We start from the raw sequence: 26,345 nt of genomic DNA on the forward strand, positions 1-26,345 counted from the left end.
AAGGCCCACAGCAGGGAGGAGAATGGAGGCTGGCGCCTCTGCCCAGCTCACGATGCTGGTTGTCAGACGCAGCAGCTGTTCCAAAAGAGGCAGAGACACTGACACAGACCTGTAGGGTTTTTTTTATAAATAAATATATTTTACATCTATATTGACAGCAGACAAGGTAGTCAGGTACATCCTTACACCACAAATAAATCGTCAGGTAAATCACAGAACATCGTACAGAGCACACAGAAGGGGAAAAGGCTGGGGGGGGGGAACTACCCCCACAGCAGCCAATCACAGCGCAGATTGCCTTGCTCAGGAGCCAGCCCTCTCCAACCAATCAACTGCCACTGTGTGTTCTGACCAGGGCACTCTTTACTGCTCCGGCCACTAAATATAAACATCCCAACACTGAGGCTGGCGATTGCTTCCCAGCTTTCTTGATAGGGAAGATATTGCCTTTTTTTAAAAAAAATTACTAATCCTATAACCGCTCTGCTTAAGTTGCACCGGCTGTTCTTCCAACTTGCATCGGCCTCAAGGCTTGTCTGTCGGAACCTGCAGCAAAGGGGTTTGTGTGTGTGTGTGTGTGTGAGAGAGAGAGAGGTCAGCCCCCTCCTCCCTGGGCTTTGGGGTCCCACAGGAGAAGGAGCAGGGGAGCCTGCCTGCTGGAAGAAGAGTTCGGCTCGAGTCAATTTTGCCCCCCGCTGAGGTTCACCTGTCCGGCTATAGTGCTGTGCGCAGGTGTTTTAGGCTCACGGGCTCCTTCTCTGCACCTCTCCTGTCTCCCCTTTCCGAACTTTAATTCTTCTGCCAACCGGCGCCTGGCAGGGGCAAAATCATTGCAGCGCAGAAGGGGGCCTTGAGAGCAGGCGGGACTCCGGGGCTCCTGCCCCCCCTCTTTTCCAGCTGCGAATTCAGGGCCAACCCATCAGAGCAGCAGTTGGTCCTTTTGGTTCAGCTCCTGCAACTCCTGGACTGTGGGTTTCAGGGGGGAAACGACAACGTAGGAGAGATCCAGTCGGGCGCGAAGAAAAAGGGAGCAGTGCTCAGACTGCCAAAAAACCCACAAAAACCAAGCAAAGTGAAGCTAAGCTAAGCAAAAGAAAGAAAGTGCCTACAGTATCTGAGGAGGCACCCATGTGTCGTTTCTGTCGAAACTTTGCATCTTCCCTCTCTGGTCCCTGTCTGTGCTTGGCTTGCGTGACCCGGGGGCAGCGGGGTCTGTATCGAGCCCTGCAGGCTGTCCATAGAGTGAGAGTGGACAAGGCCCCCTCCCCCCCCCCAGCACCAGGCCCTTCTTGACTTGGATGCTGCACCCTGAGATCCCAGAGGAGATCAGCCTTTTGTGCCACCCGGTTGCAAAGATGTTTACTCAAGAGATTGAACAAACAGCACCAGGAAGCGCCTTCCTGCACACAAAGGACGGGGGGGGGGACTTCTGTCCAGCAGGGCCACCCATCCCGCCTCCTCCCCCCGCTGAAATCTTAAAGCTTTGGGGCCCTGAGAGCTCAGGATGGCAAAGGGTGCCCACAGGCCTTAAGAGTGCCACAATTAAGAACACCCCAGAAATGGTCTGCTCAAACACAGTAAACTATTAACGTTTGAGGCCCTTCGGTTTCTTGGAAACAATTCAGGTTTTGCTGAAACATTCAGTTCTATACGTGCCTGATGCAGGATGTGTAATCTCTGTGGTGAGATTTTTATCTTGGGAGGCTGACATTTGGCTAAATAGTTACGAAAGTCAAGTTGCACTTGATTTGATGGGGGGGGGAAGGGTTACCAATTCCCCAGCCCAAAGTCTGCACCGGCCCTTCGTAGCCAACTTCACCCAGATGCAGACCAGGCCACAGGGCCATCGTCCACTCCCCCCCACATGTCCACCCCCAGCCTGACCTCATGTCAGTCTCGGCTGTTTTCATGCAGCCCTTCCTAGGAGGACCGAGAGGAGAGGCTGACCAAGAGGTCCAGGCATTTGGGCAGAGAATGCCGGTGTCACCTTGATGGCCCCCGTTGACCAGTGTCACACTATCTCCCATCCTCTGCTGAGTTCGGAGCCTGGAGTAGGTGACCGCTCTGGTGCCTGCAACCTTGAAGGCCTCCCACACCAGCCCCTCGGCCATCCCAGAGTGCCCAGCTTGGCTTTGAAGGAGTAACTGCTCCCTCTCTCCAGCAGGGAGAGGCCCTGGACAGACGGCTTCCCATCCCTGGATCAAGGACTTTGGTCCAGCTGCAGGTCACAGTGGGTCCTTCCACGCCTGGTCACTCTTCCGGTTCCACCTCCGAGGATACCAGGAGTTGCAGTCCGACAGGCAAGTGGTCCGAGCAGGTGGCCAGCTGGGTGAAAAAGGAGACTTTCTCCACCGTCTGAAAGCCAAGAGGGGACACGAGACAGGAAGGGCTGAGAGCAGCAGAACAATGGGCCCAGGAAGGGGCCGAGAGCGGAGAGTCTGGGGAAAGATTTGGCCCCTAATCCTGAATAATTTTAGGATTGAAGGCCGCCTGAACCAACCTTCTGCTCAGGGCAGATTCGGCACGTGGAGGCACCTTCCATTCATCTCCAGAGCCCTCTGTTTGCAGCCCTCTGGCACCACCTACTCCTAACATTCACCAGCCCTACCAGTTTCCCCAGCTGCCCTGGCTGGAACCTCAGCAGCCCCCCAATTCCCCTGCAGCTGTTCCCCAGTGACCCCCCCCCTTCCCACTCTCCTTGGCACCTTCCAGGGAGTCCTTTGAAAGGGGAAAGACCATGGTGGGGAAGGGGCTTCCTGCTTTTTTTCTCCTCCTTCTGGAAGGAGGGGAAATCTGCCCAGGAGGGATCACTGCTATTATGGAGACCCCCCACCCATTTCTGTCCCTTCCAGCCCCTCCCCAGGGCTTGTGGAGGTTGAGGGGATGGTGAGAACTAGCTAGCATTCATTGTCTTGGTCGTGGGGATGGAGGGAAGCTGGCAGAGTTGCTGGGAGGCTCTGCAGGCCGTGGGGACATTCTTGTTTAGGGCAAACTTTGACCAGGTTTACTACCTGTATCAAAATGCCCATTTGGGAGTTCACAGGAGATGCCAACCTCCCCTTGGCTCAGGGGGGGTCACGGATCTGATTGCCCAAACCCCAAAGACCAGATCCACCAAGAGAGCACCTGGCTGACCACAGGTGGAGGACCAGGAAATGCAAATATTGCTGCACCTGCAGTCACCCGGAAGAGGCTTTCCTGGGGCAGGAAGTCATAGCGATGAGGGAGCTTAATTGTGCTGCCAAGGAAATGCCAGGCGTGTCTGGCACAACACTTTCTTCACTGCAGGGCAAAGACTGGCCCACGAGAACCAGCTACCTGGACCCATCCTCATGAAGGGGGCAGGGGGCCTCTTCCTCACAGCCCACCCGATTCAGGTTGGCATAAATGAGTGTTCGGCCACAGCCACCTTACCTCTCTTAGCAAGGAGACTGGCCAGGCTTGGGGGGGGGGCTGGATTCCTGGCCCTCTGTTCCCACCCATGCAGGTCTTTGGCCAGGTCAAGCCCGGCAACCAAAATATCCCGGGAGGAGCAGAACTGGACATCCAGCAGATGCCAGGCAACCCCCTCCTGTCCTGGGCTGGGTCAGTGGGAGCATGTGGTCTGAAGAGCCCCCCGGGAAGTGCTGAGCCCAGCTGGGTCCACTGGCAGACCGGGGGCCTCTGGGCAAGGAAAGATCCTCCAAGGTACCGGCAAACGCTGCCTGGTGTGGGAGGCGGGTTACTCTGTTGAACTGGTGCTCAGCGTTACCCTGGCTCAGGTGGGAGGGAGGGAGGGAGGGAGGACGGCTCCTCTGTCCATGGTGCAAATGTCCCCCAGAGCGAGTGGGCTACAGGGGCGTCCTGGGACCCACAGAGAAAGCAACTCTCGAGCACACAAAGAGGGCAAAGGAAAAGGGTGCCCCCCGGCCCCCGAGAATTGGTGCTCTGCACAGGGAGGCAACTTTTGTGTCTTGCAAGGTGCCCGGAGAACCGCAAGGCAAGCAGAGCAGAACAACTCCAGGAAGCCACCTGGGCCCGTTTCCGCAGGAGGTTCTCGCAAGGCTGCTTGTGGGCACTGAAGGGCTGGCAAGAACCTGGGCATTCTGCTCCTTGCCAGGCTCTGCCCGCCACAAACCGCAGGAGTCAGACGCTGAAAGTCGGTGCCAATTCTGGGCAGGGAGGCCCCTCGGTGGGGCAGCCTTGCCAGGCCCTGCTCCCCGCAGTGGCCCGGCTTACGGTCCCGGGGTCCACCTCTGCACACCCTCTTCTCTCCCCTGCTTTCCGCCCTTCCTTTTCCTTCCGCCCTCCGAGCGCTGTAGGGGCTCGCCTGGTCTAGAGGCACGCAGTGGGGCATTGCGTGCCCAGATGGGGTGGCAGTTCCAGGGGCTTCTCATTTGGCATGAACCCTGGGAGGCCGTGGATCCAGCCCTCCTTGGCAGCCCCCAGTTACCCACCACCCCCACCTCCGCCGCCCGACTCCCGACCAGTTCCTTCAACCCAGTATTCCCACTCTGGGGACCTTTCTCCAGCCATTTTGGCCCAGCAGGAAGGCCTGTCCGGCTTCCTCAGCTGACCACAGGCTCTCGGGCCACTCACGGTCTTCAAGGGCACCGGGCCCGCATGTTGCCGGTAAAGAGTATAGTCAACGCGCCGCCCTTCGTGGCAGGTTGTCAAGAGGTTGGTGCTGCCATCAGCCTGGAGGGGGCGTGCCAGGTACTTCCTGCGCTCCTCCGGATTCTCCAGGGTCCTGGAAGGCAACGGAGAGTCTATTGGGCAGCCTTAAGAAGTCTAAGAAATAAATAAATAAATTTTGGGAGGGATTAGAGGTCATCTAGATCAACCTGCTGCAGGATGCAAGATGCAGTAGTGACTATTCAGGCTCCTCTTGAAGACATCTGGTAAGGGAGGACTCGCCATTCATGGGGCAGGCCGTTCCACTGGCTAATGGCTCCTACAATTGGGAAGTCCCTTCTCATCTCTCTCCTAATCCCCTCCCTTCTCATGGTTTCCGCTCACTGCATCAGTCCTGCCCTTTGGGGCCGTAGCATAGATATGGGGCAGCTCTCCGGGTCTTTGAAGGCTGCGGTCCGTATCTTCCCTTCTTTGTCCCACATTGCCACCCCTGCCCCCCACCTCCATCCTCTGCCTTAGACTTGGGCCTCCCGTTTCTCCTACCTGGAGGCAGAGCAAGGTGCTCCCAGTCCAGCTGCCCCTGGTCAGCTCAGACCCCTTTCTTCCCCACGGAGCAGAGGCAGGCTTCACAGGGAGGCCAGCCAGCTCCACCACAGGCGACTGGGCCATGTCGGGTGGGAAAGGTGGGCTTAAGGCCTCGATCAGATGTGAGAGAGGGCGAGGCGGGGTCTTGCCTCGGCACCCACGTCCACGGATGAGCCTTGGGACACTCGCCCTCTCTCAGCCCTGGAAAGCGGCCAGCCCGGGCAAAGCCACCTTGGTAGCCCTGCCAGGGAAACTGAGGGGCACTGCCAGGCAGTTGCCAGGATTTGAACTTCCCTTGGGGTGGGGGAGGGGAGACAGACTGCGATTGGCTGCTGTCAGATCAGGCATGGCTTTCTGCCCCCTCCCCCAGAAAGGAGCCAACCTGGCAGGTCCTTCAAGGGGTCCCTTGTTTCTGCCCCCAGAGACCCTGGGATGGCACCAGACCCTCACCTCTTCAGGTTCCCTGGGGTGGCCACAGCCTCGTCGTAGATGCGCAGCATGTTCAACAGCGTCCCTGTGAAGGGCAGGAGGGAGGGGTCGCACTAGCCTCTCGTCCACGGTGGGGCCCACCCTGCCCAGCCCCATCCCTCCAGTCGCCCCCTGGACCCAACAGAAGGGAGCAGACCAGCCGGCCCAGGCGTGCTCCCGGGGTCCGGCCCCAGAGGGGCCATTGGGGTGGGGGGTCACCCACCGATGGCCCAAGGATGGTCCTTGCGAGGTCCGATGCGACAGGGGTCCGTGTACCAGTTGAAGATCTCGTGGCTTTGTTCCATCCCATCACCTAAGGAGAAAGCAGGAGCTGAGACAGCCACGCGAGGGGGGAGACCCCCCGCCCCACTCCGTCCTCCGCACCTCCCGCTGGGAGACCCACCTGGAGAGCAGGTGTCGAAATTGAGGTCCCCACAGAAGATGTCGAAGGCTACCACGTCCCCCGGCTGCGCGTGGCTGTCCTGGAAGAGCTGCATCCAGAGCAGGCAGAGGCTCAGCTGCTGGCACCGGATGGGCCCGTCGGCTGTGGGGAGGGGGACGGCAGCCGTGTTGGCCTCGGGGGACCTCGAACCTGGCGGGCTCAGCTCTGCGCTCTGCCCCTGGCACGGCACTGCCAGGCCAGGTGCAGGGAACCCCCTGGCTTGGGGGACTGCCCAGCAGGCCAAGAGAGCCACAGGGCAGACACCCTCCCCCACTGTGCCCCCCTCGCCGCCTCCACAGCACGGAGTCCATTTCTCTGCTATCAGACTTCCTCTGGCCCTCAGAGGCCGATGGCTGTTGTTCTGGGAGAAGACACCGGACAGCCATCCCAGGATAGAGGTGGACCATAGAGATCGTCTAGTCCAACCTCTGGCAAGGGAGCATCCAGGGAAGGGAAATGCAATGCCAATTGAGAGACTGCAGAGGTTCAGCACATCTGGCCTGGACCTCCTTCCTTCTACTTTGGACCAAGAGATTGACCCTCGGACATTCCCTGTGGTTCAGTCCTTCCTGCCTGGGCAGCCCCCAGGGCTCTCCGGATGCAACACTTCGTCCCTGGAAAGCTTAGCTTCTGCCCCACCCGCCCCCTTTCCCCCTTGCCCCCCTTACCTTCGGGGGCCTGCAGGTGGGTGCAGTTCAGGTATCCAATGACCCTTCGCCCTTGACAAGCTCCCAGCTGCACCTGAGCGGACCAAGCAGGAGACTGAGCCTCTGTGGGTGGGGGGGAGAGGCTTTTTGTGAGAGGAGCTGCCCACTCAGGTTGGGGGGACCATGGAGATACCCTTGACCTCGCTAGGGGCCACCAGTGGAAAGACCTTCAAGAGCCCCACTAGGCCAAGGTCATCGAGGGCCCCACGGATCATCAAGTAGGCCTCGTGGCATCATAGCAGTCTGTGGTCCAAGGAACCTGCAGAAGGAGACCCCCACCCTCTGCTTCAAGGGACAATATTGGCAGCAGGATAGTCAGTAGCTGCCAGGCAGCCTTTAAGCCCACGGCTGAAGCCCCAGGGGTCCCACCCTGGCAAGAGGGCCACGTGGTGGCAGGGCCCCGCTCACGCCCCTCCATTGCCCAAGGAGGCCCCGGCTGGCTCACCTGTGCGCACAGCAGGCCCTTCGCAGCCATGGCATCCTCACCTCTGCCGTTGGAGTAACAGTGGAACTCCACGGCCAAGAGAGGGTAGCGGCTGGCCAGGAAGAGCCCGCTGTTCAGCAGCTTCGGAGCAGGGCCGACAGGGAGGCCGTAGGTGCCCACGTCATAGATGATGTGTTCATATTGGGGCCCGAGGAACCGGCACAGGCGGGCAGAGGCCCGGGGGTCAAAGACCTCCTGCAGGCACACAATGTCCATATTCGGAGGGAAGCAGGCGGAGATCTCCCGGGGCCCGTTGGCCTCTGCTGCCAGGGCCCCCACCTCCTCCATGAGGGGCGGCTCCATGGTTACCACAGCATCGCCTGGGGGGTGGCTCAGGAGACCGGCAGGGGGGCCCGGCAGCCCGTGTGGACTTCCCAGCCCATTGGGGCCCCCAGCGGGGGCAGGGCTGGAGCACTGTGCCGCCTGCGTCAGAAGCTGGCAGAGGTGGCTGGCCCGCCACTGGGTCCGCCAGAGGTTGCTGAACTTGGCCAGCCCCTCAGGGAGCAGGCAGACGTTCGCACTGAGGAGGCTGAGGGTCCTGGCCGGGCCAGGCAGTGCCCACAACTCGGGAGAATCTCGGCCGGGCGTGTGCTGGTAGGCGAAGGGGCGCCGGGCGCCCTGCAGGGGCAGCCAGAGCAGGAAGGCCAAGAGGGCGATGGGACTGTAGAGCAGCAGCAGCAGCAGCAGCGGCGGCCCCCGGACTGCCACTTCCAAGGCGTGGGGCACGCAGCCGGGCTGCTCCCCCGTGGTCTGCTGCAGAGCTAGCACCTCGCTGGTCAGCCAGTAGCCGGGGAACAGCAGGGCCCTCATGATGGTGTCCAGACCCCCCAGGATGCGGCTGGAGTACGGCGACTCCCGGAGGCCCATGGTGGGAGGACGGCGGCCGCAGCAGCGGCGGCGGCGGCGGCGGGGCGACCCCCGGAGTGCCTGGAGATGCTGCCGCGGACGCCTCCGGTGCGCTCGGCTGCGGGGCTGCGGACAGGCGCTGCGCGGAGAGAGCTGGGCAGAGGGAGAGGGACGCGTGAGCTCAGCAGGCAGCCCGGATTGCGGCTTCGTCCGCCGCGCAGTTGGAGCGGCTCGCCCGGCCTTTGGGAGGGAGCCGCAGGCCCGGGGGAGACGGAGATCCGAAATCCTCGCTCCGCGCTCCCCGCTGCGCCCTTCGGGCTCCACCCGCCGACGCACCTGAGCCAGCCGGCCGCACTAAGCGCCGCCTGCCTCTCGCCGCGGCATTCGGCGCGGGAAGCGCTGCCGGCGGGGCTGGGAGCGGCGGGGGGCAGGAGCGGCGGGTCCCTCTCCTCGGGCGGAGGGTCCGCGGCCAGGCGGGACAAGGGGGTTTGGGGCGGCAAGGGGGGGGGAGGTTCTGGGGCAGCCGGACTGGGGCGCGCGGCGCGGACGGTCCTGCCTGGCTCGGCTGCCGGCATCAGAACGGCCCGGTGCCGCTTCGCTCGAGGCTGCAGCCGCCCTGCCCTTCCTCTCCTGGACCCCGAGGAGCGGCGCGGAAGGGGCTGAGATGCTGCCACGGAACGCTTCGCCCCCAGCCCGGCGCGCTTTCCAGAGCCGGAAGAGGAGATGCGGACCCAGCGGGAAGGGACCGGCAGCAGCTATTGGGCAGCGCTGGGAGGTGGCAGCAGCCGCCTGGTGAAGGAACAGGTGAATCGGCTGGTTTTATTCTTAGCCTACCTTTCAGGGACGTTGTGTAGGGAAATAAAAGATGTCCTGCAGATTGGCTGCTGAGTGGCGGCGGCGGCGAAGTCAACTCCAGCGTCTGCTTCTCTTGGCAGTCCTTTCAGACGCGGCTTTCCCCCCTTTCCTACAACTGAGAGTCAGGGGTTCCAGGTCACCCCACTGGCTGGTGCCCGAGGCAGGCTCAGAACTCACGTGCTCCGGGCTTCGTGAGCCTTTGACCGGCTGCTGTCCTTTCCCGCTGAGTGGCCTGGCCACTTTGGACTCCTGGGGATTCCCGGGGTCAGATTTTCATGAAAGCCTTCAAGGGAACGACTTGCAAATCCTCCCAGTCTAAGTTGGGCTGGGGACCAGGGGCCGGCCTCACGCAGGGCCAGAAACTTGAGCATCAGCAGAGGGTCACTGGCTCGAGGGGGACCCCGGGACCCGCGTTGAGAGGCGCCTCCTCCTGGCCAAAAGTCTTTCTGCTGCCCCCCCCCCGTGCCCCAAGAGCGACCTGGGGTGCCGCGTCTCCCATAAGGCCCAGAGCCCAGAGCTTCGCACCACTCACCGCTGCCCGGGCTGAACTTGGCCAGCTTCCTCCGGGCTTCCTCCGCATGGCCGGAGCGGTCAAGGAACTGGGGCCGCGCCGGCCTGCAGAAGCACCTGCCGGCGGTCATGTGCTCCGCAGAGCTGAGCTGCCCGTCATGCCTCCCCAGGACTGGGATCCACCCGCTGAGCGGGGCAGGTCGATCCTGCTCGCAAATTGCCTCCGACCAGGCAGCTGACTAACAGGTCCTGCCTCGCTGGTTGCCCGGCCGATTATAGATTAACTTCCGCGCAGCCATAAACGCCGTTTGCCCCAGGGCAAAAGTCTAAGCGAGAGCTGGGAGGGAGGGGCAGAGGCAGAGGACCCTGGCCCGAAGGCCACTCCCAGGAGAAAGTGTCTGTCGGGGGCGGGGGAGAAGCCGGGGAAGGCGCTCCTCCAGGCGCAGGCGGGAGCGTCCGCTGGCCTGTGGCTCCTGCCGGCTTGCCGGAGGTCCAGGGGGGAAAGCCCAGGTGGAGATTGGAGGGGGCTTCCCCTCCTGCTCTGCCACCCGTTTGACCATGCCTTCCCCTCCCCGGGGGGGGGGTGTGTTGCTCTCCCTGGAGGCTTCCATCTCCCCGGTGCTCCCTCCCCTTCCCAAAAGCAGGCAATATCCCTGGAGGGCTGCCTCTTCCAGTGCCCAGACTGGGGCTGCCAGGAAGATGGCACATTGTGCGCTTTGCCTGCGCATGTCAGGTAGAGTTGCCAAGGAAGCCTTGTGTCTCCCAAGTGTGTTCTGTGAAGTTTGGGGGAAGAATTGCCAGAGGTCCAGTTTCTGGCAGAACCAGTGGGTCCACTGGCCCTTCTGGGTTGGCCGCCTACCCTGAAGGGGCCTTGTTCGTGACCCCTGCAAGGCCGAGAGGAGATCAAGGCTGCCTTGTGCCCACCGGCCTTGATTCCTCGGTGGCCACCATTGCGCAATCTTGCCTTCCCCCGGGCATCTCCTCCTCTTCTCTGCTTGCACTAATGAGGGTAATTCTGTAACATCCCCCTGGATTAGTGTGACAGACGGGCGGAAGGATGCTGAGGTGATGTGGGCATGGCCGCCTCACTTGATGGTCAGCTTCCCTGGATCTGGAGTCCCAGCAGTGCAGTGGGCATGTTGACCCCTGATACCTCCATGATGAAGAGCCTTCTTATGGCACTACAAAGCCCCCCCCCCTTTCCAAGTAAGGCGGTCGCCTCCTGAGCTGATGTAGCCTTCAACCTTCCTCCTGCTCAGGCGTCCTGTCCCTGAATCGCAGGAGGAGTCTGGAGAAGGATCTAGTTTAATCTTCGGCCCATTGGAGGAAGCCACCGCAGCTGCACCCTGCAGACCCCCACAGACCCCCTTCAGCCTCCGCAGAAACCCCCCAAGGAAGGAGAGTGGACGGCCACCATCTGGGGAAGTCCATCCTGTGCTGAACAACTCCTGCAACATTTTTCTTGCTGTCTTATTAAAATCTGCTTCCTGGTAATTTGAACCTTTGTTTCTTGTTTGGTCTTCTGGAACGACACTGAACGTGCCTGTCTGCTTTTCGGGCCCTGGAGAGCCCAGCCAAAGGCCTCCGACACTTAGACTGTTGTGCAACTTTCCCTCCAGGCTGGGATCGTGTGGCCTGCCCTGCTGCTGCTGCTTCCTATGTGCAAGGCCAGCCCCGTCCTCCCCCAGCCAGGAGGGCTCCTTGCCCTGAGCTGGACTGCCGAGGCCAATGGGACTCATCCTGCTGACGGGTCAGCTTTGGATCCATCCAGACCCCCCAGATCCACCTCTTATGCTTTGTTGCCCAGCAAGGGTTCTCCTCCCCCACGTCCAAAGTCAGGCCTTTGATTTTTCTGTTTGTCCCTATTGCAATCCTCATTTCTGCCCAATATTCCAGCTCCTAAAATCTTCCTGAATGGTGAAACTGTCCCCCCAACATCATTCTTTGACTTGCTTGTGGGGTATTTTTAAGCCCCTCGTCCTCGCTCTTCAGAAACATGTGGAAGGGAGCCCTGCAGGTTCCTCCAACCGCTCTTGTTATTTCGGAGCAAAAGGGAATAAAACGCTGCTCGAATCAGAGCTTTGCACTTGGATTTTGGTAGAATAATCTTGCAGGGGGGCGGGGGGGCTGCATGTATCTCTGCACCCAGAAATGCAGCCTTCGTGGCATCCGTGGTCATCCGTCCGAGGCTGCTGCGGCTGAGTGAAGCACTGGCCACACTCGCTGCTTGTCCAGGGAGTCCTCGACTTAACGACTGTTCAAAGTTATGATGGACTTTAAGAAGCTACAAGTCATCCTCAGTGTTATGACTGCTGCGACCCGTCCCTGCGGCTGTCGGAAGGCATGTCGGGCGCCTGGCATCCGTGTCCCACTTAGGACCCACATTCCCACATTCATGTGACCCCCAGTTGTGCTCTTTTCTTTTTGCATCTTCCAGCAGAAAACGGGAAAAAACACCCATTGGATTTGCTGGATTCGCTTAATGACCATGTGGTTCACTTAACAACTGCAGTCGCCTCACAACCATTGCAAAAACAGCTTCCATCCATTTGTTTAGTGACTGTTTGACGTTACAACGGCACAAAAAAGGGGCTCATGACTGCTTTTCTCACAACTGTTGCAGCCTCCCTCAGGGTCAAAATTCAGACTTTCAGCAGCTGACTTGTATTTACGACGGTCTCAGCGTCCCCGGGTCAGGCGATCCCCTTTGGCGACCTTCTGATAAGCAAAAACCATGGGGGAGCCGGATTCACTTAACAAATGTCTCACTTAGCAACAGAAATTTTGGGCTCAATTGTGGTTGTAGGACGAGGACTAGGTGAAGTGAACTCAAGTGTGGCCACCTGGTGCCTGAACTTACAGCTGACATTCTAGGCTCCATTTTGGTCATAAGTGGAGGACCACCTGTAGGCTAACCCAGCCCTCCCTCTGGCCAAGCTGCCCCCTCTTTTCCCCGAAGGAGAGGCCTCTCCTGGGGCACCCCTGTCCAAGGGCTTCGGGACGGAGCAACGGGGGGGGGGAGATGGCGGGGTTGGCTGTCGAGGGCATCCGCAGAGCCACGCCCACTTCCAGGACCTCCTCCCTCCTTCTGAGACCCTCAAAAGGCAGCCTTCATGAAGAAGCCGAAAGCCACAATAGTGGCCTGCATTCCTGAAGGGGCACTAATAAAGGGGGGGGGAGTCATGCGCAGGGACGGACGGCAGGTAACTGTCAGCCTCTGTGGCCACACAGCTGGCAGTGGCAGAGCCCTGGCAGGCGTCATCAGCTGAGAGGCAGCAGCGAACAACAGGATCTGCCTGGCATTTGGGAAGCCTGGAACATGAGTCACTTCCCCGCCCGGCGGGGGCCGGGAGCTCTGATGCTTCCTTGGCTCTGCTCAGCCTTCCCGAGCTGCTCCCGTTCTCTGGGGGGGGGGGTGAGAGGGAGGTGGGGCTCCTGCACAGGGACTGCGACCTGCAGGTGGAGAAGGTGGACCCTCAGCCAGCTGCCCAGGGCAGGAGAGGCTGTGCAGACTCCTCGCCTGCCCCCCCCAGCCAATTCTGGCTTGCTGGGGGGAGGGAGGACAGGGCCTTCTCACACCAGGAAAGCTGAGGTGCTGGGAGGGATGGGGAGGATGCCCCTCCTCCTTGGCAGGGCACCCCGATCTGGCCCTCTTCCAAGGATGCCTTCTGGGGAGTCCAGGGTGGAGCAAAGCACTTTGGCCTCCCCAGGCAGGAAACCAGGATGGCTGAGGAGGGACCAGGCCCCTCAGCCTCTGGGGCCCAAATAGGAAGCTTGGAAATATCTGGGGCTCTTCCTGTCCCACTCGGGGTGTGTGAGTGGGGGGAGGCCTAGAGATGGGGGAAGGGGCTGTGCCATCCAGGAGCTCAGCAGGGGCAGACTGGCGGGACAGATGGAGGGAGGACCTGCAGGGACGTCTCTGTGCTCCCCTGGGGGCATCTGGTGGAGCCCCAAGTGCAGCGGGGGAGGGTCTGGGCCAGGCTGACACCCAGTTGGGCGGGGAATGCCTGGATGGGCTCAGGGGGAGACCTGCTGCTCCGTGTCCTCAACCACAGATGCTGCCCGCTTCCCCCAATTCAGAAACACCTGTGGGCTGAGCCCCAAGGCAGATGGGGGGGGCAGGCAGGTGAGGATGCTACAAAGGAGCTGCAGGCAATTTCTGGAACTGGGGAGGGGGGAGGTCTGAGCTTCCAGCCAGGAGACTGGGGGGAGGGCAGATTTGCAGAAAGTCCTGTCCCTGAGTAGCTGCAGTCAGGGAAGAAGCCCCCGCCCCAAGCCATGGTGGGAGGGGCCGCCAAGTTGCTTGACTGGTTCCACTGGGAAAGCCAGTGTGCAGCGAGGGAGGCTGGGCCTCGCTGGACCCCAGTCCGGCTTCCCCCCCCCCATCGGTCTGGTGCCTCTCTGCTGCTGAGTGAGGGTCACCAGGAAGGCCCCCTCCCTACGCTCTGAGTAGCCTTTCTCCTGCCAGAGTGGACTGCTGGCAGAAAACCGCCTGGGATGCAGCCTGTGGGGTTCAGCTGAGTCACAGACCTGGCTGGGTGCTGAAGGGGATCTCCAGGCCCATGTTCCCCATCCTGTGGCAACTCTGCAGAAGAAATGGGAGAGGTCTGGCCACTTGCATCCCACATTCACGTGGGCCAGAGGGTGAGGCAGGACCTTCTTTTGGGGGGGCGGTTGCGGCCCCAGGACGTTCTGCGCTTCTGGGTCCTCCCCTGAGAAATTTGGGGACACCTCAATACACCCATATAACCCCCCTGCTTCACCAATCACACTGACCTCCTATAGCCTTCAGGAGCAACTCGAGATACTGGTTATCATCTCTCAAGCACCATTCATGCCTTGGGGTAGGGTCCCACGAGTCCAACCAGGTGGGCACCTCTCAGGCAGGGCCCAGGAGATGGGCGTCCTCTGGTGCAGACCTCCTTCCTCCCCGGCGTGACCCTGACACCCCTGGCCCTCCACAGGGCCTGTCAACGGGGCCCTTCCCCTGGAAGGAGTAGCAGCCAAAGCCCCCAGAAGGGTCTCCCATGGACGAGACGCTGCTTGGCTCACTTGTCCTGTGACTCTCTCAGGTTTTGCAGGCTGTTTTGGGGTTCTCAATTTTGTTTTTATTCCCTTCCTTTTTAAAAAATTATTATTCTGTTCTCTTGCGAGGTGCACAGGGGGCCGAACCGAGTGCTCCTCCTGATATTCAGCTGGTTGCATTGATGCCACAAAACCTCACAATCACACGGCCACACCAGAAGTTCCTGATTGCTTATTCCCAATTTGCTGAAGACGTGTGCAGATTAGGCTAACTTCCCATAATAAGCTACTGGGGAAGGAAGTTACTTCATTTGCTAAGTTCTCCTCTTCTGGAGGTGCTTTTCAGCATGCTAACGGTGGGCTTTGTGCCTCTGGACCTGTGGTCAGAGATTCTTGGCCGCAGCTGAAGCTCCTTCCCCGTCCTTCTTCCAGTAGGAAGACTGACAAAAGTCCACTTACAAAATTCTTCAGCCTGGTTGCAAAGCCACCATCGGCCAGCTAGGCTAACAGTTCCTATAACTGACATATTTACGGTCAGCCTCTTTCACGTGTCCGATAAGTAGGGGGCCATCCGTCCCCCTCAGTAGAGAAAGTCTTCTGGCCCATCCTTTCCCAAGAATATACTTTCCTGAAAGCAAAAGTGGTTGCAGAAGTAGCAAAGCGGAATCTGCCCGTTTGGGCTGGACTGGGGCGTCTCCCTGTTCGGGCCAGCACAGCGTGGCTACCAACCCTCTCTTGTTCTCCCCCATCTCTTCCCTCCCCCCCCCATTGCTAATGTCAGGCTGGCAGGATGCGATGCGGAAGCTAGCAGGACAGCAGCAGTGACAGTAATATTAGCTAAGAGCTGATCCCAACAAGGGCTCCATCAAGCCGAAGCATAGATTATCATGGATTGTGTCTGGTTGAAGCTCTGAATACGGAGGTGGTGGCATATAAATCTGATGAATAAATTGTCATGATTCCGACAGATGAAACTCTTCAAAAGAACTTCGAGGCATTGTTTACCTTTATTAGAGAAACAAAGTGTCAGCACTACATAGTTGAAACCAGAAACTAATTTCCCCTCCCCTGGGCACGAAGTATCGAAGCAATAAACACTGCTAACACCCGATGTTCTTGCTTCTTGCTTTGACCTAAGGGTTTATGGCTCACTTGCAAAAGCCCCTTAATAGCTTGTAGTCAATGGAGCAGCCCCCCCACGCATTGATCCAGTTAATGAACCCACTGAAACCCCCCTTTTGCCTTGCATGCTGCTCCACCGGCCTGCTCTGTGTTGAGGGCTTCAGGGAGGGTGTGGCAGACAGAAGCCAAGCTGGGGGCAGCTTCTGAGCCCCAGGACACCTACGTCCATCGTTGCCTTGACCCGGCAGAGAGAAGCATTTGGGGAGCAAGGCTCCAGTCCTCAGTAAGGGGGGAGCAGAGCTGCCTGGGCTCTCCTCAGGGGGGGGCAGCGGCAGGTATCTGGTGGAGCAGGTCCTGTCACCAGAAGGCCAGCTCAGCTCAGCTTGTGGATCTGCGGCCCTTCGGGAGGGGAAGCAGGCAAAGGCCTGTGTGCCTCTGTCACAACTTCTTGGGCTGCCGGCTTCTCGCGGCAGAGGGAGTCATCCCCACAGGCAGCTCAGAAATGCTAATTGGCTCAGCAGGTGACTTCCAGGAAGTTGACAGGCAGAACGTGTGTGTGTGTGTGTGTGTGTGTGTGTGTGTGTGTGTGTGTGTGTGTGTGTATGTGGGGGGAGGGGAGAAACCTCTTGTAGATGGTCTTTTTGAAGGGGCCTCTGCTCCAGCACTGATTTACTTATAAAAGTTATAGGCCACTTGTCTTACCTCAAGGTACCTCTGGGCATCATACAATCATAAAAATGAAACTGCATAAAATTAAGAAGATAAATAAATTAAAACATCGGTATCTTTTTGGAGCTGGGTAAAGGTACCTTAATTCCTGCCGATTTTTAGTCACATCATGACCGATTATCATAGGTTATTTGCAACCCATCGTGCATTGGCAAAGGAGCCATGTTGAGGGATGGTATAGAAAAATCTAAAATAAATACAATAACCCCCCCCCCTGATCCCAAGGGTCTTATTATTCTGTTCTGACTGTTTTTAGGACAGGGCTCTGAGCTCTGAGCTTCATTCAGGCCTTTCTATGGAGGAATGCAGAAGTTGCCCTGCACACACATTGGCATCTGATGCTTTATTATAGCAGCAATTAAAATAACAATACAACCAAATAAAATTAAGCCTGACATTTATATTACTTTTGATGAACATGTATTTATCACATTTAGGTAGTGCCAATTTCATCTTACAATCCAAAATATGAGCTGGCAACAGTTTTAAGGTGCCTTTCTTTGGGAAGGAGCCCCGTGGCAGCTTTGCAGGTCCCTGGTGGGCACCGCAGAGAAGTCAGCCATGCCATCCCATGAAGAGCTCTGATTCTGGGGAGCCCCCAGCCCAGTGGTAAAGAGAAGGGGCCCTGCTTTCTCCCGGGAGCCCAAGAAAGCCCTCAGCCCCAGTTCCCACTTGCACCCCTGCCCACTGTGGGGGCTGCACGCTCTGGAGGAAGCCTGCGTGCCCCTTGTCCGGCCTCTGGAGTGCCCTGGCAGGCTGCCCTGCTGGAGCTGGGGGTCAGGAGGGAGCTGGGGCAGGAGCGTAGTTGGGGCTCAGCTCAAGCAGCCCCAGCTGTGTCCCCCTCGTTGCTGCTGCCCAGGGCAATGCTGGGATGGATGGAGGATCAAAGGGAGCCATGTGGGCACTGGGGCCCACTTAAAGCCTCAGGGCCCGCAGAACAACCAGTGGACGCGTATGTGAGCACTTCCCGGGGGGGGGGGCTGTTCCAGAGCAGCCCCATCTCTCAGGGGAAGGGGCTCCCCCTGGCATGGTGAGATGGCGGGAAAGACCTGTTAGCAGCTTCGGCCTTAACCCCCCCTCCCCCCGGAGATGCTATGAGGAAACCTTGCCCAGCCTGTGCCCAGGCCTGAAAGTGGCCCTGTGTAAGTTTTGCTTACAACCCCTCCTGATAAAATAAATCAACACATCACAGTTGCATTTTACAAAGCATCCAAATTTATTTTGCTCACTGAAATGAAGGACAGGGTTAAAAACATTTAAAAAACTGGGGTTTAGACCACCGTAAACCGAAGTTGGTCAACGCTGCAACGAGCAAGGCAGTTTAACAGAACTCTTAAAGGCGCGTGGGGGGGGTTCTTTCCAAGATAGAAGGCCCTGCAGTCTTTCTCCCACCCTGGAGACCTCCCCTGTGTCCCCCCCAGCCTCTGCCTGGGTGGGCAGCAGCAGTGCTGACCGGAGGGCCCTTGAAGCAGGGGCCAGAGCTGGCAGAAATGGGCCTTGAAGCTCCCCCTCAATGGGGTGAACTGGCCACAGGAGCCTGGGACCCTGCTGGCCCCCGGGACGTTAACCCCCCCAGGGACAAAAAGGCCCCCTGTTCCTGGCTATGGGAGTGGAGGGTCCCCCCCCTCAAGCAAGAGAGTGTCTCCCTCCTCTTAGGTGGACAAGGGGGCTGATGCTCTCTTGCACCACCTGGAGGCTGCTGGTGGAGAGACAGGCGGGACCCCCCCTCCAGGCTGAAAGGAAAGCAAAGCTGCCCCCAATCCGGCAGCTTCCTTAGTTAGATTCAGAGAGCCTTCGCCCCCCCCCCCCATGCCTTCTTCCAAGACGCTTTTCAGCTTCCCAGTTTAACTGCAGCCCTGGGATCCCTGAGGCCACCTGAGCCAGCCTCTGCTGCCCCCTGCTGGCGCCAAAGAGGCTGTGCATGGCGTTGGGCTGTCAAGGAGGAATTCCTTGACAGGGTTCAGGGATCAGCCAAGGTCAGCTCTGTGGGGCCACCTGTGGCAAAGGTGCAGGGGGAGCAGCCCTGGACCTCTCCTGCTGGGGGTGGTGGGCCTTGGGAGGGGGGAGGGAGCCACCGAGAGGTTCCTTGTTTGCAAGGCCTCAAGGAGTGCCCCCTCCTGCCCCTGGAGGACACACTGGCCACCCAGAGGTGGACATCCAGCCTTGCTCCACAGCTCCAACGAAGGAGACTCCCCAATGGCTGAGACCTTCCAGGGCTTGTTCCTCACCTTGATGGGAAGCCATTTCTGGAACTGGATCCTTTGGGTTGCTCCTGTCCCCAGAGTGAAAGCAGCCTGCTGTGTCCTCATTATATGACGGCCCTTTGATCTAGGTGGGGGGGGGTGTGGGTGTGTGGACCCATCCATCCATCCATCCATCCATCCATGCCTGTTTCTACAAAGAGGAAGACAACTGTGTAAGAGAAAAAAAGAGATTGGGGAGAAGGGGCACTACTCATTCTCTCCCACACACACACGCACACACACACACACACACACACGCAATCACCCAAATTACCTGGGAAATGAGTAACCAGGATCATCCAACCTGGTATTCTGTGTGGACATTTTGTGGGCCAAATTGCAGATTCCGCTTAAGTGAGACGTTTCCTCCTCCGGTCTTCCTTAGGCAAGTCGGCTCTTGTGCAAGCTAAACAAACCGGCTATTTCCAAACCAGAGACATGGAACCAGGCTCCTCACCCACCCCTCCCCCCTGCTCCAAAGAGAGACCACCCAGGGCAAAAAAGAGGGGCAGAAAAATAACAGAATAACAGAGCTGGATGGGACCTTGGAGGTCTTCTAGTCCAACCCCCTACTCAGGCAGGAAACCCTGTACCAGTGGTGGCGAACCTATGGCAGGGGTGCCAGAGGCGGCACTCGGAGCCCTCTCTGTGGGCACACATGCCGTTGCCCCAGCCTTGCCTCCGCCCGTGACCCCCTCCTCACCAGCAGCTCCCCTGGAGGAGAGTCGCCCTGAGCATGGCCCACGCGGAGCAGTGCAGCCAAAGACATGGCAGCCAGGCAGCGTAGACAAGACTCTGCCCTTCAGTTGATGCTGCAGGGTGCGTGCAGAGGGCGTGGCCGCCATGGCGCTGCTGGGCTGCCTGTGCGATCTGTGGCAGGCCCTGGAGGTGGTCATTGGCCCTGCGGGCAGGCAGGGTGGGGCGGACTGGAGCAGGGGTGGGGCAGGGGGTGGGGCAGGGGCGGGGCCAGTTTTTGGGCACTCGGTCTTTAAAAGGTTTGCCATCACTGCCCTATACCATTTCAGACAAAGGGTTGTCCAAATAGAAAAGGGCTCCCGTGGGACAAGGGGCAACTGCAGAGACCCTTTTGCGGTGACATCTCTGCTTTTTACGATGAAAGGCCCCATCAGATGTTCCTGCCTCCTCGGCCTGCCAGGCAGGAACCCAAACCCTATCTGAGGAAGGCAGAAGCAGTCAAGCACTCTGGGGACCTGCAAGGAATCGCCAGCCCTAGTTGTTTGTCTTCCTCTCAGAAGGCAAGAAGGACCAGGCCCCAAATGGCCCTCTGGAAGTGAAGGGGCTGGAGGACCTTCAACTGGAAGAGGAGCAGCCCCTGAGCCAGGCAAGGGAGGACTGCTGGAGAGGCGAGGACCAGCCTGTCAAGAGGAGCTCATTTCGGATCTCACAGGATACATGACACTCCTCCCCCCCCCACACTGATATTGGTTTTAGAGCCCCTCGGGGATTCCAGAGGGGAGAGGGTGGAGCAAGGGCTGGGGGGGAGAGACTGGGACTCCCCACAGAGGAGAAGCAAAGCAGCTGCTTGGGCGACCTTTCACCTTCTTGGGGTCACATTTAGGAAGGGGTGGCGACATTCCCAAGACTCATCAAGTTTGCAGACGACACCAAGGTGCAGGAATAGCCAACCCTCCAGAAGTTACAGGCTTAGGATACAGGAGGACCTGGACAGACTTGAACACTGGGCGCTATCTAACAAAATGAAATTCAATGGTGAAAAAAGCAAGGTTCTACATTTAGGCAAGAAAAACCAAATGCACAGGTATAGTATAGGTGGCACCATGCTCAATAGTAGGAACTGTGAGAGGGATCTCGGAGTCCTAGTGGACAATCCCTTAAATAGGAGCCAGCCGTGTGCTGCAGCTGCCAAAAAGGCCAACACAGTGCTGGGCTGCATTAACAGAGGGATAGAATCAAGATCACATGAAGGGTTAATGCCACTTTACAATGCCTTGGTGAGGCCACACTTGGAATACTGCATCCAGTTTTGGTCACCACAACGTAAAAAAGATGTTGAGACTCTAGAAAGAGTGCAGAGAAGATAGATAGATAGATAGATAGATAGATAGATAGATAGATAGATAGATAGATAGATAGATAGAAATAGAGATGAAAGAGATAGAGACGATAGATGATAGATATAGAGATGATAGAGATGATTAGAGAGAGGTAGAGAGATAGAGATAGAGACATAGAGATAGAGGTGATAGAGATAGAGATGATATAGAGATAGATGATAGAGATAGAGATGAGAGATAGATAGAGATACTGTAAATGCCGGCGTAAAAGACGACTTCCGCGAGCGCTGAAATCGGCGCCAAAGATGGGAGTCGTCTTATACGCCGAGTCGTCTTATACGCCGGAAATACTGGTAGTTTCTGGCGTATAAGACGACGTTCTAGGAATGCAGCCCGGCTATAAAGACGGGGGTCGTCTTATACACCGGGTCGCCTAATATGCCGGCATATACGGTATATACAGATATGTAGCAATCCCACGTCATCAAGAAGGAAGCTCTGGGCGATTTTTCCAGCGTCTGGCTGAAATCCAAGTATATGGATCCTGAGTCACCTAGTCACAAAATGAAAATGTTCTAGTGTTGCACCATCACCGGGCAGCCTCTGCCCCTCTCAGGTGTGCATGGTTCGACTACCACACCTCTGTGCCACAGGATTCACTTCAGCCTTCTCGAGGCCCATACAAAAAAGGGGGGGGAGCCTGGACTGAGGCAGCAAAGTGCTGTCTTCATCAAGCTCCCCCCCTCCTTTAACCTGCCTGTTGGGTCCAGAAAATGGCGCAATGCCAGAGGCCAGGAATAAGAACGAAGAAGATGAAGTACCCAGGCAGGACACACAATTCCAGGAAGGAAGAGGCCACGTTGTACAGTCCCAGGGGCGTTTTTTCCCTTTTGCCTCCAGAAATGCACAGTGTGTGGAATGTAAAGCGAGAGCCGGACCTCTGAACAAAGGAGAACGAATGGGAATTATGGCCGTAATTGAAACTGGGGTTGAAGAAACTCACGGATGGAATGGAGGGATTGAAACTTATTCCAAAGGAGCAGGCCAGAAGGTGGGGTGGGTGGGTGGGTAGGAGGGGCCCGATGTATGACGGAAGGCCACACACAGATCGGGACCCAGAAAGGGCAGCAATGGCAGAGCCCAGCTGAGACAGAGGTCCGTGGGGAGGGTGCTCTTAACTGCCGGGCCAGGCAGACCTACCGGATCAGATTCCAGGACTTTGGGGGAGAAAAGACCCTGGAACAATGGAAAAACACCCGAGCTGAACTGGAAACCCCAAAGATTTTCCGTGGTGTTGCTGAGTGTCGCTTTTTCCAAAGAGTTAGAGGAGAGCCAAGGGGGGGGGGTCTCTTCCATCCAAACCTAAGCAACAGAGAAAACCGGCTACAGAAGACAAAGGAAGGGAGGGAGCCCATCTTGTTGGGTTTAAAATAGCTTTTTTCTTCTCCTTCAGTCACGTCCTGTTCACAGAGAGGGCCTGTATAAGCCCCTGCGGTTTTCTTGGCAGGATTTTGGAAGTAAGTTGCTCTTGCCTGCTTCTTGGGGCTGAGAGGGAGGGGCTGGCTCAGGGTGGCCCAGCTTTCTTTGTGCCCAAGACAGGACGGGAGATGCGTCCAACGGGCTCCCAAGAGCCAGAGACAGGCAGTCCTCAACTTACCAGCACAATCAAGACCAAAACTTCCGTTGCTAAGCAAGGCAGTTGTTAAGTGAGTTTTGCTCCACTTTACGACCTTTCTTGCCACAGTGGTTAAGTGTATCTCTGCAGTAGTTAAGTTAGGAACACGGTCATTAAGTGAATCCAGCTTCCCCCATTGGCTTTACTTTTTTTTTTTATTGAAAATTTTAAAAAAATTTTACAGTAAAATCCCCTTCCCCAGTCCTTCCCAACCTACCCCAAAACCCTTCCCCAATCTTCCCAGAGCTGAATACAGGCTTAACTAGAACTTAAAAGAAAAAAAAAGAAAAGAAAAAAATTTTTTTTTAAAAAACCCAAATAAACCTTAAACAAATATAGTTACAATCAGTAAACAAATTATAAAATACTTTAACTCCATTATATATAAAGAACAGAAAGAGGAAAATTAAATGTAAATTATTCAAAAGCTAGATGGTATTCTCTTGTATCATACTTATATTATATAAAATTTATCCATATCTATAATTCAAAACTTCCGTTTCTTTCACAATTAATAAACCAATCATCTCTCTAACTTAATAACATTACAAAATATCATATTGCATATAAAGTGAATTAGTTAGAATCTAATCCACCATTAAAATATTATAAACTTTAAGTATAAATTATTCAAAAAACTAAACAATATTTTCTAATATCATACTTATATTATATAAAGTTTATCCATCTTTCTTTGTTATCACCATCAAAAACGCACATATAAACATTGCTTGTACCATTAAAATTCCCTTATACATATTTAAAACAAAATATTCCTTTAAATCCTCCTTAGGTTTCTAAGCATGCACTACTTATCTAAAATTTTCATTCAATCTCCCTAATATCGTACATATATTATATAAAATTTATCCCTCTTTCTTTGTCATCACAATCCAAAATACACATATAAACATTAATTGTACCATTGAAATTCCCTTATACATATTTAAAACAAAATATTTCTTTAAATGCTCCTTAAATTTCTAAACATACACTTCTTATCTAAAGTTTTCATTCTCCATAATCTTCTCTCCTCTTTTCCAATGACCAGTTCCATCCGCAATGGACTATAATTTGTCAATAACCTTGAAGCAATCTGTACATTCTTTACCCATCTCTCTTAACCAATAACCTCGAAAAAACTGCTTGAAGATCTGCCATTGAAGATTGCGCCAAAGAATTCTTAGGTCTTGCTTCCCCCATTGGCTTTTCTTGTCAGAGTGTCGCAAAAGGGGATCGTGTGACTCTGCGACCGTCATAAACACAGGCCAATTGCCAAGCGTCCAAATTTTGATCATGTGGTCATGGGGATGCCACAACGGTGGTAAATGTGAAAAAGTCACTTTTTTCAGTGCTGTTGTAACTTTGAACAGTCACTAAATGAATGGTTGTAAACCGAGGACTGCCTGCATATTGTCAAGATACTAGAGAAAAGGAAATTGGAACATGATTGTGCAAGCATACCCACTTTCAGAGAAGCCAGCCCCAACAGTCCTGGGGGTGGGGGAAGCAGTGGCAGTGAGACGCTTCATATGGGGGGGAAGCAACGGTGGCAGTGGAGTGCTCCGTCGGGGGGTGAAGGAAGCAGTGGCGGCGAGACGCTTCATGTGGGGGGGGGAAGCAGTGGTGGTGGACGCTTCATCTGGGAGGAAGCAGCGGTGGTAGTGGAGTACTCTGTTGGGGGGTGAGGGAAGCAGTGGTGGTGGGGTGCTTCATGTGAGGGGGGAGCAGCAGCGGCAGTGGAGTGCTTTATCAGGGGTGGAAGAAGCAGTGGCAGCAGGGCACAGTGTGGGAAGAAGCAGCGGTGGCAGTGAAGCGCTCTGTCAGGGGGGTGGGGGAAGCAGTGGCAGTGGGACATTTCATGGGGGGAAGCAGCGGTGGTGGTTGAATGCTCCGTCGGGGGTGGAGGAAGCAGTGACGGTTAGACACTTCATCCAGGGGAGAAGCAGTGGTGGTGGTGGAATGCTCCGTCAGGGGGTGGGGGGAAGTAGTGGCTGGCAGCGGGGTGCTTCATGTGGGGGGGGGGAAGCAGCAGTGGCAATGGAGTGCTCTGTCGGGGGGGGGAAGCAGTGGCAGTGTGGTGCTTCATGCGGGGGGAAGCAGCGGTGGTGGTGGAACGCTCCCTTGAATGGTGGGTGAGGGGAAGCAGTGGATGGTGGCAGGGTGCTCCGTGCAGGGGGGGGAGCAGCAGGGTTTTGTGGCTCCCGGTGTTTTCTTTTCTGTGTTAAATGGGTCCAAATGGCTCTCTGAGTTTTTAAGGTTGCCGACCCCTGCCCTACAGAGAAAACTTTGACTCTGCCAAACCATACCTGGCTTCCCTGCTTCCCAAGGGGTCCAGACTGGTCCCCTCCCAACAAGGCTACTCATGGGCTGGGTTTAGGCTGGTGGGTGACGGACCCTGCAGGACTCCCAGAGAGGGACACACACACATTGTCTTTCGCAGATGGTTTATTGCGCTTGTAGTGGTTGCAAGACAGGAAGGGGGCGGAGGGGCAGCATGATCACCAGATGAACAGGGGCTTCCCGTCGGTCTGGGACAGCAGTCGGAGGCAGTTGAGCAGGATCAGGCAGTCAGCCACCTTGTCCTGGGGCACCACGCTGGTAATCACCTCGTGCAGGTAGCTTGGATCGTTGTACAGCTGAGCTTCAGAGCCTGAGGCGTCGGGACGCTCACGGAGGATGCCGTAGGTGTTCACAATGTGCTCTGTGAACTGGGGGTGGAAGGTGGGGTTGTAGTTCTGCGGCTTCAGGCGGTTCATGATTTCATTGTAGCGTTCCATCATGGCCGTCCGCTGTTCTGCGGTCAGGGGGTTGACGGTGTCATTTTCAGCCTGTGGGGAAAAGAGGCAAATCTTCAGTCTCCTTCTCCTCGTCTTTGGGGTGCTCAAGATCGGCTGCCCAGAGCCCACTCTGCCCCTTGGGTAGCAAGCAGGAGACCCGGCACCCGTGCTGATGGCAGTAACCATACAGCCACGGGAATCCTGGAATTGCCTGGCACTCCAGTGCCGCTGATCCAAGGAGATCCCAAGGTCCCCTGCAGGGCCAGAAGTCCTGGGGCTCCTGCATTAATAAGGTCTCCAGGCATCAACAGGGTGAGCATCAGCTCTACTGGCACCTCTTTCGCCTTGGTGCTCCTTGCCAGTTTCCCGTTTTTGTCTCTCTCCCCACCTGAGGTAACCCACAGCTGATGTGGATGGTGTGTGAGTAGCCCAAGCCTTCATGTTTCTGATAACCCTGTAAAGCCCACTCTGGGTGTTACGTAAACCTTGGAGTGTTATGAGTTTGACACCGACTGCTAAGTGAGATTTCAGACCCTCCTCATGAGATCAGTGTGTCTGCTGTGGCCCCGCAAAAGGTAGAGGGCCTAAGGGCCGACAAACGGCCATGCTTGCCTCACCTGCATTATTTTCTCAGGGATGTTGCCAACAGTAAAGCCGTAGAGGCGGACTCGGTCAGGGAAGATGCTGGAAAGGATGCGGCGGTCCAGCTGGAAGGCCACCTCCCCCACGATACGTTCAAAGGTCGCAGCCTTGGAATCTGAGGAGACCAGAATCCCCGATCAGCCTGAGAGGCCCCCAGCAGCCCCCGCCTTCTTCCTGGCTGTGGCCAAAGGAGTCTCTTCCCCTGGGGAAGACTGATCAGTTGATTTTCTTGACCTGAGTTTTGTGCCATCTGAGTCCAGATCGACTTTGGGTGGTTCATAATATCTCAGGAGAAGATTTAAAAATGCAGCATGCAGAAATCAACAAGCAAGGGGTGTCCCTTGTCATCCAGGAAACCTCTTTCAGAGGGGCTCCTTCACAGACCACCCGGGGGTCAACTTGGACTCTAGGGACCAAATGGTAGTCGACTTATGACCGTAATACAACTTGGAACTTCTGTTGTAAATCTTGACGGTCATAAGCCGAGGCACTCATGTGACTGACCCAATTTTATGACCTTTTGGGGGACAGTTGTAAAGCAAACACAACAGAGTCCATTCATTCCTATGGGTGCTTTTTGCT

General features: G+C 56.5%; 2 protein-coding genes and 1 long non-coding RNA gene across 10 annotated transcripts in view; 1 reads left to right on the forward strand and 2 right to left on the reverse strand.

Annotated features, from left to right (window-relative positions):
• Positions 1–112: 112 nt before the first annotated feature.
• On the reverse strand, positions 113–10,727 carry LOC120317787 (sphingomyelin phosphodiesterase 5-like). Of its 5 annotated transcripts, XM_039364654.1 has the most exons (10): positions 9,534–10,726; positions 8,981–9,116; positions 7,262–8,299; positions 6,778–6,850; positions 6,071–6,211; positions 5,891–5,980; positions 5,650–5,713; positions 4,579–4,729; positions 707–2,355; positions 113–546 (listed from the first exon to the last, which is right to left on the reverse strand). In XM_039364654.1, exons 3-9 carry the CDS (start codon positions 8,165–8,167, stop codon positions 2,251–2,253), a joined length of 1,530 nt encoding a protein of 509 aa, XP_039220588.1. In that variant the 5' UTR covers positions 8,168–8,299; positions 8,981–9,116; positions 9,534–10,726; the 3' UTR covers positions 113–546; positions 707–2,250. The 5 variants fall into 5 exon arrangements, with proteins under 5 accessions (XP_039220588.1, XP_039220585.1, XP_039220586.1 ...); XM_039364651.1 differs by having other exon boundaries at positions 707–4,729; positions 9,534–10,727; XM_039364652.1 differs by having other exon boundaries at positions 113–4,729; positions 9,534–10,727.
• Positions 8,667–11,011, forward strand: LOC120317788. The gene is made up of 2 exons (XR_005559311.1): positions 8,667–8,950; positions 10,771–11,011. It is a non-coding gene; the product is annotated as an uncharacterized LOC120317788 (long non-coding RNA).
• A 13,765-nt stretch (positions 11,012–24,776) lies between these two features.
• The window catches only part of SPATC1 (spermatogenesis and centriole associated 1), a 31,349-nt gene continuing 29,780 nt past the window's right edge, over positions 24,777–26,345 (reverse strand). For 2 of the 4 annotated variants that reach the window (XR_005559313.1, XR_005559312.1), the window contains one exon: positions 25,743–25,878. Coding sequence is in view for 1 of the 4 variants with exons in the window: in XM_039364661.1 (XP_039220595.1) it covers positions 24,843–25,172; positions 25,739–25,878 (470 nt within the window). In the remaining 3 variants the exon portion in view is untranslated. Of the gene's footprint in view, positions 25,173–25,738; positions 25,879–26,345 lie in introns of those variants that run through there. The other 2 variants (XM_039364661.1, XM_039364662.1) reach the window with 2 other exon arrangements.

Source organism: Crotalus tigris, unplaced genomic scaffold, assembly GCF_016545835.1.
Source record: "Crotalus tigris isolate CLP2741 ecotype Arizona unplaced genomic scaffold, ASM1654583v1 scf7180000019818.546109, whole genome shotgun sequence".
In the NCBI taxonomy this organism is placed as follows: Eukaryota; Metazoa; Chordata; class Lepidosauria; order Squamata; family Viperidae; genus Crotalus; species Crotalus tigris.

Excerpts from the sequence above, each read along its gene's own strand:
- LOC120317787 (XM_039364651.1), bottom strand. The coding sequence starts at position 8,167 with ATGGGCCTCCGGGAGTCGCCGTACTCCAGCCGCATCCTGGGGGGTCTG. Across the intron at positions 6,212-6,777 it reads CCACCTGCAGGCCCCCGAAG|CCGACGGGCCCATCCGGTGC; the intron begins GTAAGGGGGGCA and ends CCCTCCCCACAG. Across the intron at positions 5,981-6,070 it reads TTTCGACACCTGCTCTCCAG|GTGATGGGATGGAACAAAGC; the intron begins GTGGGTCTCCCA and ends CTTTCTCCTTAG.